The sequence below is a fragment of the Euwallacea fornicatus genome, chromosome 3 (assembly GCF_040115645.1).
Source record: "Euwallacea fornicatus isolate EFF26 chromosome 3, ASM4011564v1, whole genome shotgun sequence".
Classification (NCBI taxonomy): domain Eukaryota; kingdom Metazoa; phylum Arthropoda; class Insecta; order Coleoptera; family Curculionidae; genus Euwallacea; species Euwallacea fornicatus.
The window spans coordinates 3,845,026-3,862,709 of record NC_089543.1 but is presented as its reverse complement, the minus strand read 5'-3'; the positions used below and the strand labels follow the sequence as shown (position 1 = coordinate 3,862,709).

General features: G+C 36.0%; 2 protein-coding genes and 1 long non-coding RNA gene across 5 annotated transcripts in view; 1 reads left to right on the top strand and 2 right to left on the bottom strand.

The window, feature by feature from the left end:
* Positions 1-52: 52 nt before the first annotated feature.
* On the bottom strand, positions 53-5,091 carry Frmd5 (FERM domain containing). 3 transcript variants are annotated; one of them, XM_066302045.1, is made up of 9 exons: positions 4,950-5,091; positions 4,783-4,887; positions 4,080-4,299; positions 3,816-4,027; positions 3,575-3,739; positions 3,302-3,390; positions 2,746-2,963; positions 2,495-2,680; positions 53-2,436 (listed from the first exon to the last, which is right to left on the bottom strand). In XM_066302045.1, exons 1-9 carry the CDS (start codon positions 5,043-5,045, stop codon positions 2,003-2,005), a joined length of 1,725 nt encoding a protein of 574 aa, XP_066158142.1. In that variant the 5' UTR covers positions 5,046-5,091; the 3' UTR covers positions 53-2,002. The 3 variants fall into 3 exon arrangements, with proteins under 3 accessions (XP_066158142.1, XP_066158143.1, XP_066158144.1); XM_066302046.1 differs by having other exon boundaries at positions 2,746-2,951; XM_066302047.1 differs by having other exon boundaries at positions 3,575-3,727.
* A 562-nt stretch (positions 5,092-5,653) lies between these two features.
* The window catches only part of LOC136350405 (uncharacterized), a 44,849-nt gene continuing 32,818 nt past the window's right edge, over positions 5,654-17,684 (top strand). Inside the window, exons 1-2 of the long non-coding RNA XR_010734152.1 lie at positions 5,654-5,732; positions 5,831-6,058. This is a non-coding gene — a long non-coding RNA (uncharacterized lncRNA). The remainder of the gene's footprint in view (positions 5,733-5,830; positions 6,059-17,684) is intronic.
* bbg (big bang) overlaps positions 7,638-17,684 on the bottom strand; it is a 45,087-nt gene continuing 35,040 nt past the window's right edge. Inside the window, exons 5-10 of the mRNA XM_066302014.1 lie at positions 11,714-12,988; positions 10,066-10,712; positions 8,530-8,658; positions 8,360-8,474; positions 8,048-8,206; positions 7,638-7,989 (exon numbers count right to left, since the gene is read on the bottom strand). Coding sequence (XP_066158111.1) covers positions 7,838-7,989; positions 8,048-8,206; positions 8,360-8,474; positions 8,530-8,658; positions 10,066-10,712; positions 11,714-12,988 — 2,477 coding nt within the window. The 3' untranslated portion in view covers positions 7,638-7,837. The remainder of the gene's footprint in view (positions 7,990-8,047; positions 8,207-8,359; positions 8,475-8,529; positions 8,659-10,065; positions 10,713-11,713; positions 12,989-17,684) is intronic.

Below are 17,684 nucleotides of genomic sequence, written 5' to 3'. Positions count from 1 at the left end.
TTTCAGGTAAAGTGATATTCAAGACTAAATCACCTTTAAATAAAACATGAGATTCTAATTGACTTAGATTTGTATTTGGCAAAAATTTCATTTATAAAAAATTATTACAAAACGCAGTTCTTAAAGGCTTAACTTAAGTGTTGTGACAAATAAAAGGACGAGTACTGCAAGCCGCAGAAACTGACTCCGATGCAAGTCGTAGTTTTCAGACTTAAAACATGTGTAATTACATTCATCTAAAATCAGCATGCTCTTCCCTTAAAAAAAAGATTTTTAAATAGACTAATTTAAACAATATGATTACTCATTTTATTTTCAATAGACATTCCACGTTTCGTTTTAATGAGTGTCATTGAAGATGCTCTATTTAAAGAAAAAATACATTTTTTTAAATTCCAAACGATTTATCAAAGTGCCTCATTCGTATTGGAGCACCCTATATATCGTTTATGAGATATAAAATGAAAATATATGGAAAGAGGATGCTGTCCAAGCAAGGAATGTTATGGCCCCATAAATAAGTATAATTATGAAAAATATCACTACCTATTATGTATTTATTGTGCGAGCATGAAACATAACTAAGCAATAATGGAATGTAGAAGCTTTGTTAAATTATTTTGTAAAGAAGCCTTGAGGAAAAGCTTGATGAGTGCAATATTAATTAATCAGCTTGCTGGAAATATAAATTTTTGACTGAATCTAAAGTTATTTTTACAGCAGAACATGTTTGTATGAATATATTTGATTCAAAAATCGTGAAATATCGCACTCCCAAGAATCATATACAAAGAAATATGTTAATCTATTTTTGATTATTAGGGACTCGCTCTTTGGAAAGTATATTATTTCTATATCATTTAATATAGGTACGTCTAAAGCAGCGGATTGGAAAAGATCACAGATTTACTCTTTAGAGATGTAACACGTAAAAACTTCTAATTCTAACCGCCTTTTTTTGGAAATTTCATAAGGTGCAAGTTCGTAATTTAAAATTACAACTAAGGTAAACAACAACTAAGAAAACACACAACTACACAAACGAGAACTCTCTAGAAGGAAATGCGGTTATATGTTACTTATTACGACTAACCCACAAACTACCTTCTCAGTACACACCAACAAAATAGTAACCTACGTTTAAAAGATGTGTATTTTGTTTAACGGAGTTTTGATTATTACAATTACCTTTTAACTAATTTAAGATCTTTTTTTCTTTTTATTAACTTGAGTTCTTGGGTCGGATTATCACTTGTGCAATAATATTTAGTCTTAGGTCATCTTCGCAGCAGAGACTCCACAGCAATAGTCCACTTAAAACGCGTACAAGCTTTTCGTTGAAAAGTATCATTTTAGTTGTTATTGCTTTAATATTTCTCAATATCACATACTAAAAACAATTATACTCTCAACATCTACGACACATAGCGCACAAAATTAACAGCAACTATGTATATGTTTAAGGCCTTATTATCACTGGCGGGGAAATCTGTCTAATAAACGGATGGTGGTAGACTTGGTGGTAGATTACTAGACATGCAAAAATGACCCAAAAAGCTTAGCCATATCTAATTCGATGACGCTTGTGCATGAACTACTTAGCCGAGGGAATGTAAGATAAAAGACACAGGTCACGTGAAAATAATTATAACGTATCTACGGGTTAGGAACATAGGTCTACCTGTAATAAACACCTTTCTCGTAGTTTGGAAATACACGCCGATCGTTCCTATAAGTATCTAACTTAGAGCTGCTAACACGATTCGATTGAAATTTGTATATTTTCGTACCTAATTGGACGTCACAGAGCATTTCAGTTAAATCAAAGTAGTACAAGTAAACAATGATGGTTTAAAAGTGAGGATGCTCCTTCTGATTTACTTGAAATTATCTGTGTTCGACAAAACGATTTTAGCGATACATAACCGAAAACTCACAAAACCGTGACATCTCTTAAAATAATAAAAAATATTTGTGTTTACAATGAGATTCAGGGCAGCCTTTAGGAAATAGTGTTTCGGAAAAACGTCTTTATTGGCTCATATACGTGGTGCCTCACCATGCCTATCTCTGGAATATTTCTGATCCCCTCACAAATTGAATTATCACTTTCGAATACGAATACAATGGCAATAATTACAAAAACAGTAACAGCCATGAACGCTGGCAGAAAGGCACCAATTCGTTTCATCTTTCTATTCTTTGAAGATTGATTCTGAATTTGGTTTGGAGTATTATTATGAATCCGCCCATCAACTTGAGAGGGCGGCAATGGTGTTTGACTTCGACTGGAACGATGCGAGAGATTTGTAGTTTCGTAACGGTAACTATTATCTATAAGTTGAGATTCTGAGGAGGAATGTTCGAACGAATCGCGAAAATAGTAATCACTAAATCTATCGATAGAATCGTCTTTATATTTAAGTACGCAATAATCTGAAAATAAATTGAAATGCGTAGGAACAAACGAGATAATGAGTGTCGAGGCATATACCTGTGGTGCGTATTTTTCTCGCACTGATTGACTCCTGATCCTCACAAACAGTTTCTAAGGCAGTTAAATCACTATAGCCCTGGACGGGATTGCCATCAAGCCCCGATAGCAAACCAATGCTACTGCTTGTCTCCATACGTGAGCCTCCTACATCAGAATGGCTCGAACGGGGTAAGGTACTATAACCTGATAAAGAAGCTCTCTTATAAATCCGCCAGAAATAAATCTTGTAGCATCATTAATTTACTTACCTAGGTGAGGTTGTAATGGCGTAGATGGAGTTGCAGGTACACTTGAAGCTTTCCTTCTCACACTTGATGTGTTTTGCACAGTTGAGTCTCTTCTACTGGGTGAACCATGGTCTTCCAAAATTTCCCGCTCAGTTCTTCCAGTGTATTTAAATTTCGTTCCCCATGAAAAGAAACCACCCCCAGACACCACCGGAGGAGCATCTGAACTAGTTGGTAAACTATATTCACAAGACTATTGTTTAAACTGGTGCAAACACAAGCCACTGCGTGCAAAACATGTATACATTAAATCCATACAATGCAGGATTCCAATTGATGCAACTGAGCAGAAAATGAAGGATGAGAAAATAGCTATCATGTAAGAATCCTAATAGACATGCAGGAAATAATAGCAATGCTATACCATAAATAACAACTAATTTAGATAACTACCACTTTGTTTTAACTCAGGAATAAACATCTTTTCAATTAGAAGCACCAACATTTTAACACAAACACGCCTAATTTTCACATAAAGCAAAATAAAAAAAACTAAATCTAAACTAAATCTACATACGTAAAAAAGAGCATTTGTTCCATGGCACATCTCCATATGTGCCTGCAGGCAGCTCCCGTAGGACATTTAAAACCTACAGTATGTTTCTTCTAGAACAAAAAGTATTCCAAATTTAGCACGGGCATGCACGAACCACAGGTCAACAGTCTGCTTTGTTAATTTATAATTTAACCACTAGTCTAGAACTAAAGTTTCCATCATCTGTTGTTCTATTGATGCCCAATTGCCCATTAAACTTCTTAACTAATTCAGCAACCACACGCAGGTACTTACTTCATTGTAGTTTAAATGAATAATGAACATTTTTCCTTCATAATTTATTTTGTGTATGTCTAGCCATTTGAAATGGTGGGTCTTCCTACTTCTTTGGAACGTTAGAATTCCGCTATAATTAATTCCTAAATAAAGCTGAGTACCTTTATGGTCCTGCAACAAGTCCTAATTGAGATTTTTGTAGAAAGGTTCTTTAATAAAGAAGGTGATAAAGTGTATACAATTGCTATTTACAACTCACTTTAACAGGATGAGGATCAACCCCATAGGTGTCAAGTTGACAGGTCAATTTTAAAAAACTAGTTTCAATTTGAGACTGGTCTTGCCCTTTTAATTGTTTCTGGTGAATATCCATTGCTTTTTCTTCTATGGTTTGTGTTTGTTTAAGGAGGACTTTAAGATCACCTCCATAATGGCCTACATGAATTTCAGGATCATAATCCCCCAGTTCACCTACAGAAGAGGCAGTTTCTATGTATTAACCCCAGAAAACTGTAGAACCAACCTTGTAGAAGTAATGCCATCAACATTGCAGCCTCACTTGAGCCACAATAAAGGCGACCATGCAATAAATCTCTCTTCATCTGAAGGAATATTTGATATCTAGTAATCTCTTCTTTAAGCCGGAAGGGATCTGGAGGGTAGAACTTCACTCGGAAACTAAAGAGAACTGGATCCAAATCTTTTACTTGTTTCAATATGGATTTTCCTAAATCCAGCCAGTGCTGAATAAAGTTAAAAATAGGTATATGTCAGATTTATGAATATGCTGGCAATTAAGTTTTTTGTATGGTCAACCAGTATTTCTGACAAAGTTGTATTTTCAAATACAATTTTATCAGAGAGATACTGATATAGAGATATCTAAACAAAAAGAATTTGTTCACTAGTATCTTAGATATTTATATATTTGTCAGTTGTATCTATTATTTCAAATACTTTTTAATTAATTATCTATTAAGTAACCAAATAGACTGGGAATCCTAGCTCTATTTAGATTTAGCTACATATGACTGCACTCCTATAAAAGGGGAAAAGTTGAAGCTCAACATTGGAATCAGTACGAGATACAAAGAGAGTTAAATTGAGAAATTAGCTTTTCAGCAAAGTACATTTTTAAGAATTAAAGACAGCAATTAGTTTTGAAGGTATCCATGAAAAAAACCAAAAATTACAACATATATATATCAACAAAACTATTAACTCACTCGCTGACCATTGTTATCCACATATCGAAGACCAAAATAATCCTGTTCAATAATATTTAACTGGTGGCATACATGTTTGAGCAGTTGGTTTCCTTTATCATGAGGCTAAAAGGGGTGCAAATATGACATATTTTAAGGGTGAAATATGCTCAAACATGAGTTGTTACCCTGTATTCGCATTCCAATATTTCAGTATCCTCTAAAAGACGGACTGTGCATTTATAAACAATGTTGCTATCATGTTTGGAACCAAATTTTAGCATTGTTTATGAATTCCGAAAGAATTCGGAAATAATTCTTGAAATTCCAATTAATTTAACGGCAAACATTACAAATTTTATAAAAACAAAACTACTTAAAGTGTATTTGTTGTAAATTTTTTTTTTAATTGCAAATTGTGTCATTGACATATGTTCGATGTTCCTTCACTTCGATGGCAGCGCAGGGTTGCCAGTGTTTTTGACCTCCATAAACCAAGTTAAAAAATGAATCGCTTGAATACGTCACTGAATAATTTAATTGCTTATATATGTGATAGCTGCTGCTGAAAAAACTGAATTAAGATAAAAAAAATGACAGAACTAACACCATTGCGTTTCATTTGGTGTGACATGAGATGAGATTTTATGTCGCATTTAAGAAAAAAATATTTTCTTTTGTAACATTTGCACTTTATATTTAGAAGCAGCCGATAAAAGAAAGCGCCACTGACATTTTATATATCGTCCAAAAAACCACATGTCACAAACAAATACATTTATTCGGTAATCAAGATTTTGATATCGCGCAATTTAGGATAAACCCCTTATATTGGCACCGCTGTGATAGTTCTTAACCTTGCGGTAGGTGGCATAAGAATCCAGTTTTAGATCTGTAGATACCGTGTTTATATGTTGGGTATCAGCAGACACAAGGAAGCTATATTTTTCAAAATGAAAAGCTCCTGTAAGGTAAGCCAGGATTGGACTGAACTAGAGGGCTATCTTAAGCTTTGTGACCACTTGACTGTATCGTGAATATATGAAAACATTGTTTTCTTTCTCCGTAGTTTATATAGCGCTAATGTCATGTCGGCTTCTGCAAATGTCTGTAGTTGCTGTTTGGTTCCAAGAAACTCTTTACTTCACATTTGTCTCAGGGAATTGATCACTCCTTAAGGTCAGGTGCTGAATGTTAACGTTTACCTCGTGAGATGGTGTGCCCGAAGTACTTGACCAGTTTTGAGAACAAGATTAATTCATGATTCACTTGTAATTCAGCTTCGTATGCGGATTCCGTAAGTTGCCGAATATTTTCCTCAAATTTTTCAAACGCATGTGTTTAATGATAATATCACGAATGTTATACGAAAGAAATCCTTTTTCCGCCGGTGTTTTACCCGCAGCAGCTGCTCGTTATACGTAACATTCGGCTTGTTCGATCATCATGCATTCACGTTTTCAATAAAAACGAATTAAATTTTGTCTACATAGCCCCATTAATGGTCTTATACGCGCTCAATAGCATGGTTGTGTGAATGGAACATGTACTCTGTCAAACATTTTTGTTTTTACCACTCATGTCGAAGTTATTTTGACCCGAGGTCAGTTGGATATGATATACAGCGTGTCCCGAGAAGGTTGTACTAAACTTAAGAAGGTTATAGGGAAAACTGTAGAGAATAATTCTCACATAGCAACCTCTAGGCAGAAATGAGCCGGTTTGGCTCTAGAGTAATTTTTTATGAAGAACGTAACGTTAGCTCGTTGGCGCTAACGATGATAATATTTATTTTATTTTTATTAAAGATAATGCGAAACAAATTATAAGAAAGATTTAAAATGAAGCGAATCACGTGCCCGTTATAAAATGTCGGGATTTTGTGGTCCGAAAATAGAATTTGCCATCACTCTTTTTAACAGTTTCTTTTGGATAGTTACGGAAGTTTCATACACCAATGTCTTCGTGTAACCCCTGGGGAAAAAATTCAACTGGCTTAAATCGGGGCATAATGTTAGCCATCTGGTAAGTCCGACTCTTTTGAACCATCGTTCATAAAAATGATGGGTTAGGTCATCTTGCACAATACAAGCAAAATATGCAGGTGCACCCCCATGTTGAAACCACATTCTATCCCGTATACTAATAGGGACGTGCGAAGAGAAAATTTAGGTATATGTTAAAAGTTAGCCGAGCTGGAAACAATTAAAAAGTCGCCAACAAAACCGGTTCATATGTTAATGGAAAATTAGTTTTGATGAGCTTCAGCTTTATTAAGAGTACCTAAATTGTAAAATTATGATAAACATATGACGTGCCTTCATAGATATTTTTGTAAATTACTGCAAAACGGCGAAGGTACGAAAAAAGTGCCTGACAACTAAAAGTTTATCATTAAACCGAACGATCAAATATTAATACGAACCTTAACGAAATATCATTGTCGTCATCTTGAGAGTTCGTATTTAAGACACCTCTTTCTCATTTGACAAGAGCCGGAGCTAAATATTCTTCATCCCGTTCGGAAACCCGCGTGGGTAAACGCGGAACATATTCGCTAGAAGCAATTTCAAAAACAGATAAGGTCAAGAGTTAAGCTGGTTGTTAAATGAGCTTAAGGAGAATGAGAAAATTATTACATAAGTATGACTAACTGCTGCATACCGTGGGTCACATTATTCATGAGTGAATGAATAAAGCATTAATGGTGTTACTGCCGTAACGGTTCACCCTGTATATGCAAATTTAGATCGCCTGATGTTTCTATATTCAGTTCAAAAAAAGTATTTTGTAAGTTCGAGAATTTATCGATTCAAGTTTGTTGCGGCAGCGATTGGGGCGCTCCTTGTGTTTCAGGTTTACACGGTATTTGTGGGTTTTTAACTTTTTTATATAAATATATTACCATTGATAGGCATAAAGTATTGTACACCTATAAAATATAAATAATTTAGTACAAAATGCAACATAAAATATATCAATAAATTATAACGTAAGGCAAAATCTTAATGGGTAATAAATATAGGTAAATTTTGGATAAATTAAGCATATTTTGGCAAGATATTCAAACACTAGTTTATCTAAAAATGTCAATGGACACTTCTCCATCAGGAATTTTCTTCATTTGAGACCATGCATCAATGCGAGACAAGACTTGAAAATTTATTTTATTGACGAAAAGGATTTCATCCCCTACTTTGAGTTCTCCGCATTTATCAGCAGCTCCACCTAAAAAAACCGGTCCCATGAAGAATGCTTTATCAACCACGAGACCCACAGCACTTACCAGCAAAAATTTTCTTAATAACTAATGGCACATCTCCTTTTGGTGAATCTTTGCCTCCTTCAATGCTAAATCCGAGACCGGCTCCGTCCTTTATTATTTTTACAGCGTGCGTAGGCTTCTTGTTTACTAGAGTAACTGAATGCGAATTTGCTTCGTGGCCTAAATATGAAATGTATTGACTTAAAATACAGTTACTTAAATATGCGTGTTGTAAGTAAGTAGGGCTTTAAATGTGTAGTTATGGCACAGATGTTCATAATACGATTTCCACCTATGGTATTTGGGTAACTTTTCTTAACGCGAAAATAGTACCTTTAGTTTCTGAGGACAGCGAGCTCACAGACGAAGATATTCTCCTTGAGAGGTTTGATGGTGGCATGTGTTCTCTAGATTCTTCTGACACGATTATGAATTTTGTTCCAGGAATCTGGGACAAACCAAATGTATTAGTATTAGTAGCCTGTAAAAGGATTTTTATTAACCTTTAGGAGTTCTGTAGCTTCCGAGTGGGTTAACCCGGCCAAAGAGTGTCCATTAATCGAAACCACTTTGTCCCCTTTTTTGAGCTGGCCATCCTGGTATGCAGTACTACCATATCTTATTCGATGAATCTGAAAATAGCACGTAATCTTATTTGATGCAAACGCCCTGCCATTTTTTGGTGGGGATGTGATTTATGTGGCAATCCGAGGACAAATGCAAATTCACAATTCTTGTCCCGAATGTTTAATGAAGCGGTCTGCTCCGACTGTAATTTGAGAAATGAATAAATTGAAACTCTAAAAGAGAAAATCGAAATCAATCATAAGACGTCGTTTTACTCGCGAAATCTGATACGGGTGCAGGATTTACGACTTTTGCAAAAACAAACATGAAAACATGTACCCAATGAGTTTCAACCCACCACCTCATAAAATTAAGTCATATTCATTCAATAACAATCGTTAAATCAAACCACACATGTTAGGCGACATTGATAGGTACTTATGAACACGTAAGTGGATGGATATGTAGGTATAAATTTGAAATCGATACCTTGAGGTACATTTTAATACAAAATTGCAGTTGGCGAAAGAAAGCTCCAAGTCAAAGAAATTTGAGCGCGGTAGTAAAATCGCATACTAAAGAGTCCACAGACCTCACATGTTACATCCGTATAGTTCTATATGCAGATTACGCTTAATGACGAGCGTCCTCTTTATATTCCATCAAAGCCCGCCAAACTAAATAGACTAGATATGATTAAATAACTGCGGTTAATTTAGCGTTAGAATTTCTTAGAATCGCATAGCATAATTGAAATGCGACACCTTCTTCCGTATCGGTATTTATTAGTGTCATGCAAATAGACTTATCTGCTGTTACACAATGAGGTGTAATATACGCGACTTGCAAGAGAGATTTGTAGTATGTTGAGTGATGGGAATTTCCAAAATTTCTTCTAGTTTAAAATCTATGTAGGCAAAGCCATCGTGAGCAAAAAATTCATATATATGTATATAGATCGTCCAACATTGGGTATGGTATTAGGAGGTGATTAAGAATTCACGTTTGGAATTTTTGGAATTTTTTCTGTTCAGCAGCTCGTTCGGTTTTTGAAATTAAGTTAAAATTTTGTACAGGGTGATAATTTTTTGTTGGAGGCAACAAGTACCTGCACTATTGCTATTACCGGAACGGCTGTATTTGAAGTAAATTTTAAAAGTAGTTAAAGACTATAAGTTGACAACTGATCGACTATTTCAGTTTAAGAATTAATAATAATTATGTCATCACTAGTAATGCAGTGTGAGGATCAGCACTACCTATACCATCAGTTAAATTTTTAAATTTTCAGCCAGACTACCCTCTATGTATCGAACCTCTGGGAGTCATAATACCGCGCGTTATGATCAGTTAAAGCTAAAAGAACCACTCCGATGAAGTTACTTGACGTTGATGTAATAAGTACAGAGAAATGAAAGTACAAAATAATTTAATAAGCCATATTAAAGTGAAATCATGAAAGTACAACTTACGGTTATATTCTTATTTTCATAATCAACTCCTCCTGCCAAGGTAATTCCCAAGCTCGCCCCTGGTTGATCTACACTGAGTTCTACAGTTCTAAGTTCAGTACTCGGCAGTGAAGTTATATTTTCTTGTAAAGTGCTGTCCACACTTTGCTGCTTCCTAAACGTACTCCGCACGGGTTTAGGAGGCTCCATTTTGCATATGCTGTTACTACTGCTAGTACTGCTGCCATTAGACAACCTCCTCGCTTCGATTTTCGGTTTTTCTTCATTGGATATTTCCCGAAATAATGATTTTTCATCTGATTTTCTTCTACACGTTACTTGGAAATCTTCAGATCGTCTTCTCGCAAGTGCCACAGGTTTATCAAAGATGATTTCTGGAGATGGTACTATTGGGGGAGTTTTCCCGTTGGTTTGCTTGTAACTTTTGGGGAATACTGGCAGGGACTGAGTGGCGGAGTTTTCGAAATTTGCCTTAAGACTTCTAACGTTCACCGGTTTAGAACGTTTGTCTAAAATACTGGAAGCACTGTGCCTTTGTAGCAAACTGTCATATCTATTTTCTGCTAATTCATTTTGCGGTTTGTTCTCTTTTATTATTGGTGGAATGTGGGTTCTCTTAGTCGGTATCGGTTTCTCCTGCGTCTTTTCTGAAAGAAATAAATTACTTATTAGTTAAATTGCCTCCAAAGTAGTGTAATAAACGTGCTACTGGACTAAATATTTAAAAAGTATCGGTAAATAATTAAAAACTAATCTCAGATTTAATAATTTTTGGGATGCTTGTGGTTACTCTTTCTTATTAAGTGTTCACTTGCAATCGATCTGAAAGGAGACCTATAATAACCATACAAAAAAGTTCTGCACTGTTTCTCCATTAAGTAACAACTACGTAACGTAGTTGCTGAAGTAATCAGTTCAGCGTTCTTTCTACCAACAACACCAGTAGCATGTTCATTACACCATTGCGTTGGTTCATTTTACGGCATAATAAATGACAAGAACTAAGAATGTAGAACGGAATCAGTTGATAATGATGTGCAAATTCAAAACCATTATCTTTTGAATGCCTTTTTTACTATAATATGGTTGCATTAGCAATGGTAAATTAGCGCTTTTATGGCAAAGGATGTAAACGTACATTTTGATATTTACATTATCTTTATGTCTTCCTATAGGAGGCAAATCCTAGTAACTTAACTATTCTCATAGATAGCAATCTATCAATCCATCTAGTTACTATGTAACTTTTGAAATCGCTTGGTATATAAGACCTTAAGAAGATTAATAATTCCAGTTATTGAAGTTGAATTTGGATTATGCTTACTAATCCTTTTTTAAATATTTTATAAAATTTCGTTCATTGTTGCATAACTTAGACATTGTGGCATCTGAGAATTTGTCCTCAACAGACATTTCATTCTCTATGATAAATCAGATGATAAAAGGTGTAATTGACATATTTATGGTTTTGAGGCATTTTTCGCCCTGTATATATTTTTAAATTTATTTAGAAACTATAATCAAAGGGGGTGGCTTTTACTAGAAGTAAAACACTGATTTTTCGGTGCTCTATTAAAAAGCGAAAAAAACACGAAAAAATTCACAAAAAATTACACGCAACTTTTATTAGTAGCAGGGCAGTACGTACCTTTCACAACTGGGGCAGTTACCACCTCCACTATCACTGGCTCCTCAACTGGAGTCAATCTATTTATACTGACGACTGTTTCCCTTAATTCTACATCCTCTACAACAGCTCCATTGATTTTACCAACATTTTCATCTACACTCACTCGGCAGGTCTCATCGATTGAGAGTCTCATAACAGCTGGTTCTTCAGGCTTCTCGTCTTCAAGAGAACTCTTCCTGTGGATTACCGGGGACCCAATCTTGATGTCTTTGCCGCTACTACATTTAGCTGAAGCCAAAATATTTTTTCTATTGATAGCTTCCACGCTACAAGGCTTCAGCATCCTGTTTTGGCCGTTTGACTCAGAAATAGGTGATGGGGGAGGGGAGCTCCTAGAGTTGTAGCTGGACTGACTGGAACTAACTGCTGAGTCGTTGTCGCTATCACCAAAGTCCTTGGTGTTGTTGAAGTGGTTGTCTTTAACAGATATGGTTTTGATGCTTGTATAGTCGAAGCTGTAGTCCGATCTGGTTGGGGAAGAAATACTTTCTAGCGATTTAGGATCGTCGGTGATCCTATTGGAATTATCGTTGTATTTGCTAATGTATTCGTCGTAGCTGCTTTCAGCGTCGCTACTGTCGCTTCTCTTTGCTGTTGAATACACGTGCAAATTTTTTCGTTTAAAAGCCGGCGAATATTTTGGAAGAGATGTATTCGAGGACCATGATGGCACTTGGACTTGTACCAGCGGACTTACAAGATCTACATTTGGCACTGGCTTGGCTAACTCATTGAAATCCGGTTTTATCGTAAGGTCGATCTGCGAGGTTGCAATGCTCTTGATTTCAGGAATATTCACTTGAGGAGTAACGTCATTTTCAGCCGCTTCAGGAATCACTAATCCTTTAAGCTTAGAAAGCCTGCTTTTTCTTTGTTCCATCAAAGTATTCCACTTACTCGCGGTCTTCTCTTTGGAAAATACACTCATGTCGATTAGGCTTTGCGACCTAGTATGCAACAAGTTGGATTCCATTGAAACATACTTCTCCTCGTCGGAGTCATTCATGGCGGGCCTTAAGTCGTAGTTTGAGCTGCTCATAGATCTGTCTAGAGGCTTTATCACAGGCTGGCTCCAAGTCGACTTAAAGTTTGTGTCGCATTCTTTAGGCTTCGATATATAGCCGTCGGAAAATAAGGCCACTTTAGAGGTCGCTTCTATGAAGTCTGGAAATTCATGGCCATCAGGAGGTTGCCGGGAATCGCTTGGAGGAATTTCCATAGGGCTTTTTTTATCTGGAGAGAAAACATATATTAGGCAACGTTCAGTCAAGGTTGTGGTATATAATTATAAAATAGAAATAAGTACGTGACATCAATGAGGTTTTGCGATGGTTCACTTTAGTCCGAATTTAGACACCTTAGTAAGAATTAAATTACTCAACGATGTTACAGGCGCATATACGGATCGGTTTATCTATTTTTCTGAAAAATTGTAATAATTGAATGTGTGACCAACAGTGTCCTTAACACCAATTTGTCACAATGAAAATTTCATAAGTTGTCTATGAAGCAAATATTTTATACCTTCCTCGTTCGTTGACTACTATTTTTGCGTGTTAAGTAAAATGGTTCTCTGTCAATAAATTGCACAATGTAGGTTTATTGTAGTTCTAAGCTACCCTTCCGAGGTAGTTTTGGGGTACACTGACAGAGAAGCACTTTTTGAAGGCATTTTACGGAAATAGTTTTCAAAAAAAGCAGGTATAGCTTGTGCCCTCCAATTGGACTTACTACTTGAGGGCATGGAAGCTAAGCTGGGCCTCGGGTGGTGGAAGAGTATTTAGCCCCTTTAATAACTGAAAAATTACGTTCTTTTCAAACTACTACACGAATCGACTTATTTGAAAATGTGACTTTTCGGTTCTCTAATGGCATCAGCAACTTTTCCTTCTGGGAGACGTGCGACGTTTCAGTTAAAAGTATTCATCGTCAAAATAAGTTCAATTTAAGTCTTTACCTGCCTGAATTTTATTACCGGTTAATCTTGACGTTTTTAGTTTTTTTTTTACGTAAAAAAATGATTCACGCGGCACTCTTCATTTAACCCTCTCTGAATCTCTAAGGTTTGTCGAGATCCGCAATGTTAAGAGCGGGGTTCGGGACTCCCCCTGTTAAAATAAATGAGCCCACTATCAGCTTATTTTTCAGTTTCGATTATAATCAGTTAATTACGATAACACCCACTTTAGTCCCACACACCTAGAAAATCCAGGAAAATTGCATGTGCAACAATTCTGTGATGCTCCGGAAGATATTAAGCCTTTCCCAAACACTTCAATCGTAACAGTGTTTTGTTCAAGTGTGAATTCGTAGTAATTTAAAAATATATATTAAAAATACTTCAGATATGAAAAGAATAGCTGAAAAAACAACTAAACTTAGTTTATGTGATAAGGCCGGACTTCGGCGGAGAAACGCTTGGCCGAGATTACTATGGTCTTCTTTTGGGTCCGTTAAACACTATATGATACGGCAAGATGTGAGTCGAGCCAAAGACAATTTGAGACTTTTTGTTGAGAGACGGGGGCAAAAAAAGTAATGAAATTTCTTATGAATCGATCCACACCTTAGGGCTATAATGTGTACTTCCCTGAAGAAAACTATTAAACTCACCGGTTGCTTATAATTAGTGCAGTCACCACTAGAGACTCGTACACGACTCTACGACAAATATTGAAAAAAGGCATCAAAAGTTGCCGCGTTGCATTGGATCGGCTGCATTGGCAGACTGCATGTTATTGGTAAAGGCATTCGCAAATACAATACTGAAATACGTTGTTTCTCGCCTTTCCACAAATTTTATCAACATTTAGAATCATTCAGCTCACTCGAATCATATCACGAGGATGATTCAAAAAGTTCTAATTGGACATTTATGCGCGTCCAAAAGTGTTTTTGTCTGATTCACTTATGAGAATGTATTTGCTGATGATGCCGCTTCTTCCACGATTCCTTCATGATTCGAACATTGTTTTGGTATTGTTTTGCGGTTATTCAGGAATTTCCGAATTAAGACATTTTATTTGACTCGTCAGTGACGTACCTTTGAGCCCTGCCTTGGTAGCTTAATAGAGATTAAGGCTTAATCTAGCAAGGTTATTAAGTAGATAAGAGTGGGCTAATTCAGGGGAGTTATCAGTAAAAGAGAAAATAGACTCTTGTTTAATTTATTTCAAGCATTCAGCATATTTGGCCGAATCCATTTGTCAAGTCTAGATTATCTCTTGATGTTAAAAATATGTTATGACGTAATCCTGCACCCACACCTGAGAAGCGAAGAGCAACGGTACTTTATGGAATTCAGTCGATATATTTTTTTATCGCGGGGCAGATGTCTGATGCGATCGAATATCCCGTTTTTGAAAGAGTGTGTATATGGGTACCAATACTAATTCGTTAAATATTTATTATTTGCATGCGGCTTAAATAAATCCACATTATCCTTTTACTGCGGCGAGTCCTCTGAAAATGAAGCAATACCTTTTGTGCTCGGATATCAGTAAATTCTGCTTCGAGAAGATAAGTTGCTAAGAAACGCGATGCATTAACAAGTACCGCTACGGGTACCATTTTTATTACAAGAGCAAGAATTTCATCCGTGCTCCATTGGATTTGTTAAAACTATAAGGTGTCATTTTACAACAGCAACTTAAACCATGTAGCAAAAAAATATATGAAACTAATTGTATAAATTACACTGTCCGTGGTAAATGCCTCGACCGACAGTCTAACTATTATAAATACTGTTACTTTGTTTTATTTCTAAACTGCCACTTTATATGGAGTGAAAAATACTTGCAATATGCTGCAAATGCAATATTTATCCACTGGCTGCGTATTAGAATATTTAATGCGGCATTTTGCAAGGCGACCAGGCATTTAATAATAAAGCGCGTGATTGATGCCCGAGTTATACAATTCCTTCTCACGATCGATAATCCCTGAGGATTCGGACTCATAATCTTTCAAAGCCAACAAAACAAAAGTACAGAAATCAGAAATATCCATGACGACGTACTTAAAATTCTAATTTAATTCAATGGGAGCTAGGCTTAAATAATTAGGAATTAGTAGATTAAAACTGAAGCGAGCAACTGAAAAACATTATTTGCAAACAAATTAATCATGGGGGCGATAATACAGGGACCTCATGCTGCGATGATCATTTGAGCATCTACTCGTAGGGGATGCGATTCGCATGCGATCCAGGCAAGCGGACCGACACACTTGGTGGTATAGCACGATTGAGTCACATTCCTGAATTCAATTATAAGCTTTTCTTCAGGAGTTAGCTATTATGATGTGACCCGAGATTTGACCTGCAAACTCGAAAATCGTGCATCTTCTTGACCTCACAGCACCAAAGAAACGAAAGTTTTGGTTTTGTTTGTCATCGCGCTACTTTTTTATTTTCGCGTCTATGTACTTTACGATCAGGAAACTAATGTAGCGGATTTGGTCGTGGTTAAGATACGAGGATAATCCTAGAAGTACCCGACTTTACATATTGATGGAGATTTTTTGGTTAAAAATTTGCGTGTATTACAAAGACCTAACCTCAAAAAGTGTATGTATAAAATGTGAGGGTGCTACGCTGATTTGTGTTTGTTTTGGACCCGTTTTTGTGAACGCTTTTAGAGATTTTGTGAACACGGAAAAAATAGCCCTTCGCCAGACGATTTAATATTTTTATTTGAAAAGTCTTAGTCCATCCAACATCATAGTAACTTAGATTCTACTCTAGAGGAATTTGGTCCTTAATTACCATCTGAAAAATATTGAGTATCAGAGTTGAAACACAGTCGTATGAGCCGCTAACACAAACTCCACAGTAGTTGATCCAATGACACTCCAGGTCTGACAACAACAGATATTGTGGTGAAAGTCGACAAGACTATGTTGGAAGATGGGCACTTCAAAAAGTACTATACATTGCATTCAGACCGAATAATTGGACGTGAGGAAGCTGTGCGCAAGAGAAGTGCTATGATTACTCACAATTGAGCAAAAACATCGTCGTGAGCATCTTTCAAGGAAGTGTTTGGCAAAGTTTCGCAGTAATAAATCCGAGTTTTTGCGTCGATTCATAATCATGGATGAAACATAGGTCGATCATTTCATACTTGAGACGAATGAACTGGCAGAACAATGGACTTAAAGGGGAGAATCGTCTCCAAAGAAGACCAAAACATTTTTATTTGCAGGAAACGTGATGGCGTCAGTTTTTTGAGATGCACGTGGGATAATTTTTATTAACCATCTCCCTATAGAACAAGCAAGCAGAAAGTGTTATACAAGTTTATTGTAGTGTTTGAGCAAGAAAGTTAGGAAAAAGCGACTACAGTTGGCAAAAATAAGTCTTGTATCAGCAAGACAACGTACTCTTCCGTCATCGCGATCGCCAAAAGCAATCAATTTTTTAAAAAACATTTTCATAGTCATCCCTATCCGCCAGATTTAGCCCCCTCGGATTATTTTCTATTTTCAAAGTTGAAAAAATGGCTCGACAGAGGGAAATTTGCCAATAATGAAATGGAATCTGAGGTTGATACTTAATTTGAAACATTCGAAGTTTCTTACTATAAACAGCGTACAGGATATTTGTGAAAAAGTGTGTCATATTCAAAGGAGATTTTATTGAGAAATATTGTATTATTTTCGATTTCTTTTTCTTTAAGTGTTAGGTCGGATACTTTTGGAAAGATCATCGTATTTCAATGACACTAATTTGTTATGTGACATCCATGATATCTCCGATATAAAGTATTGTAATGAAAAATTGTGTTATAACAAAAACAGTTATATAAATGTCATAGTAATAAACTACCTTTTTTTGCTAAAGTTTCTCACTGATCACAGGAGATTATTTCTCACTCACGCTTAGAAATGTATTCTTTTGAAGGATTGAATGTACACGATGCACCTATGA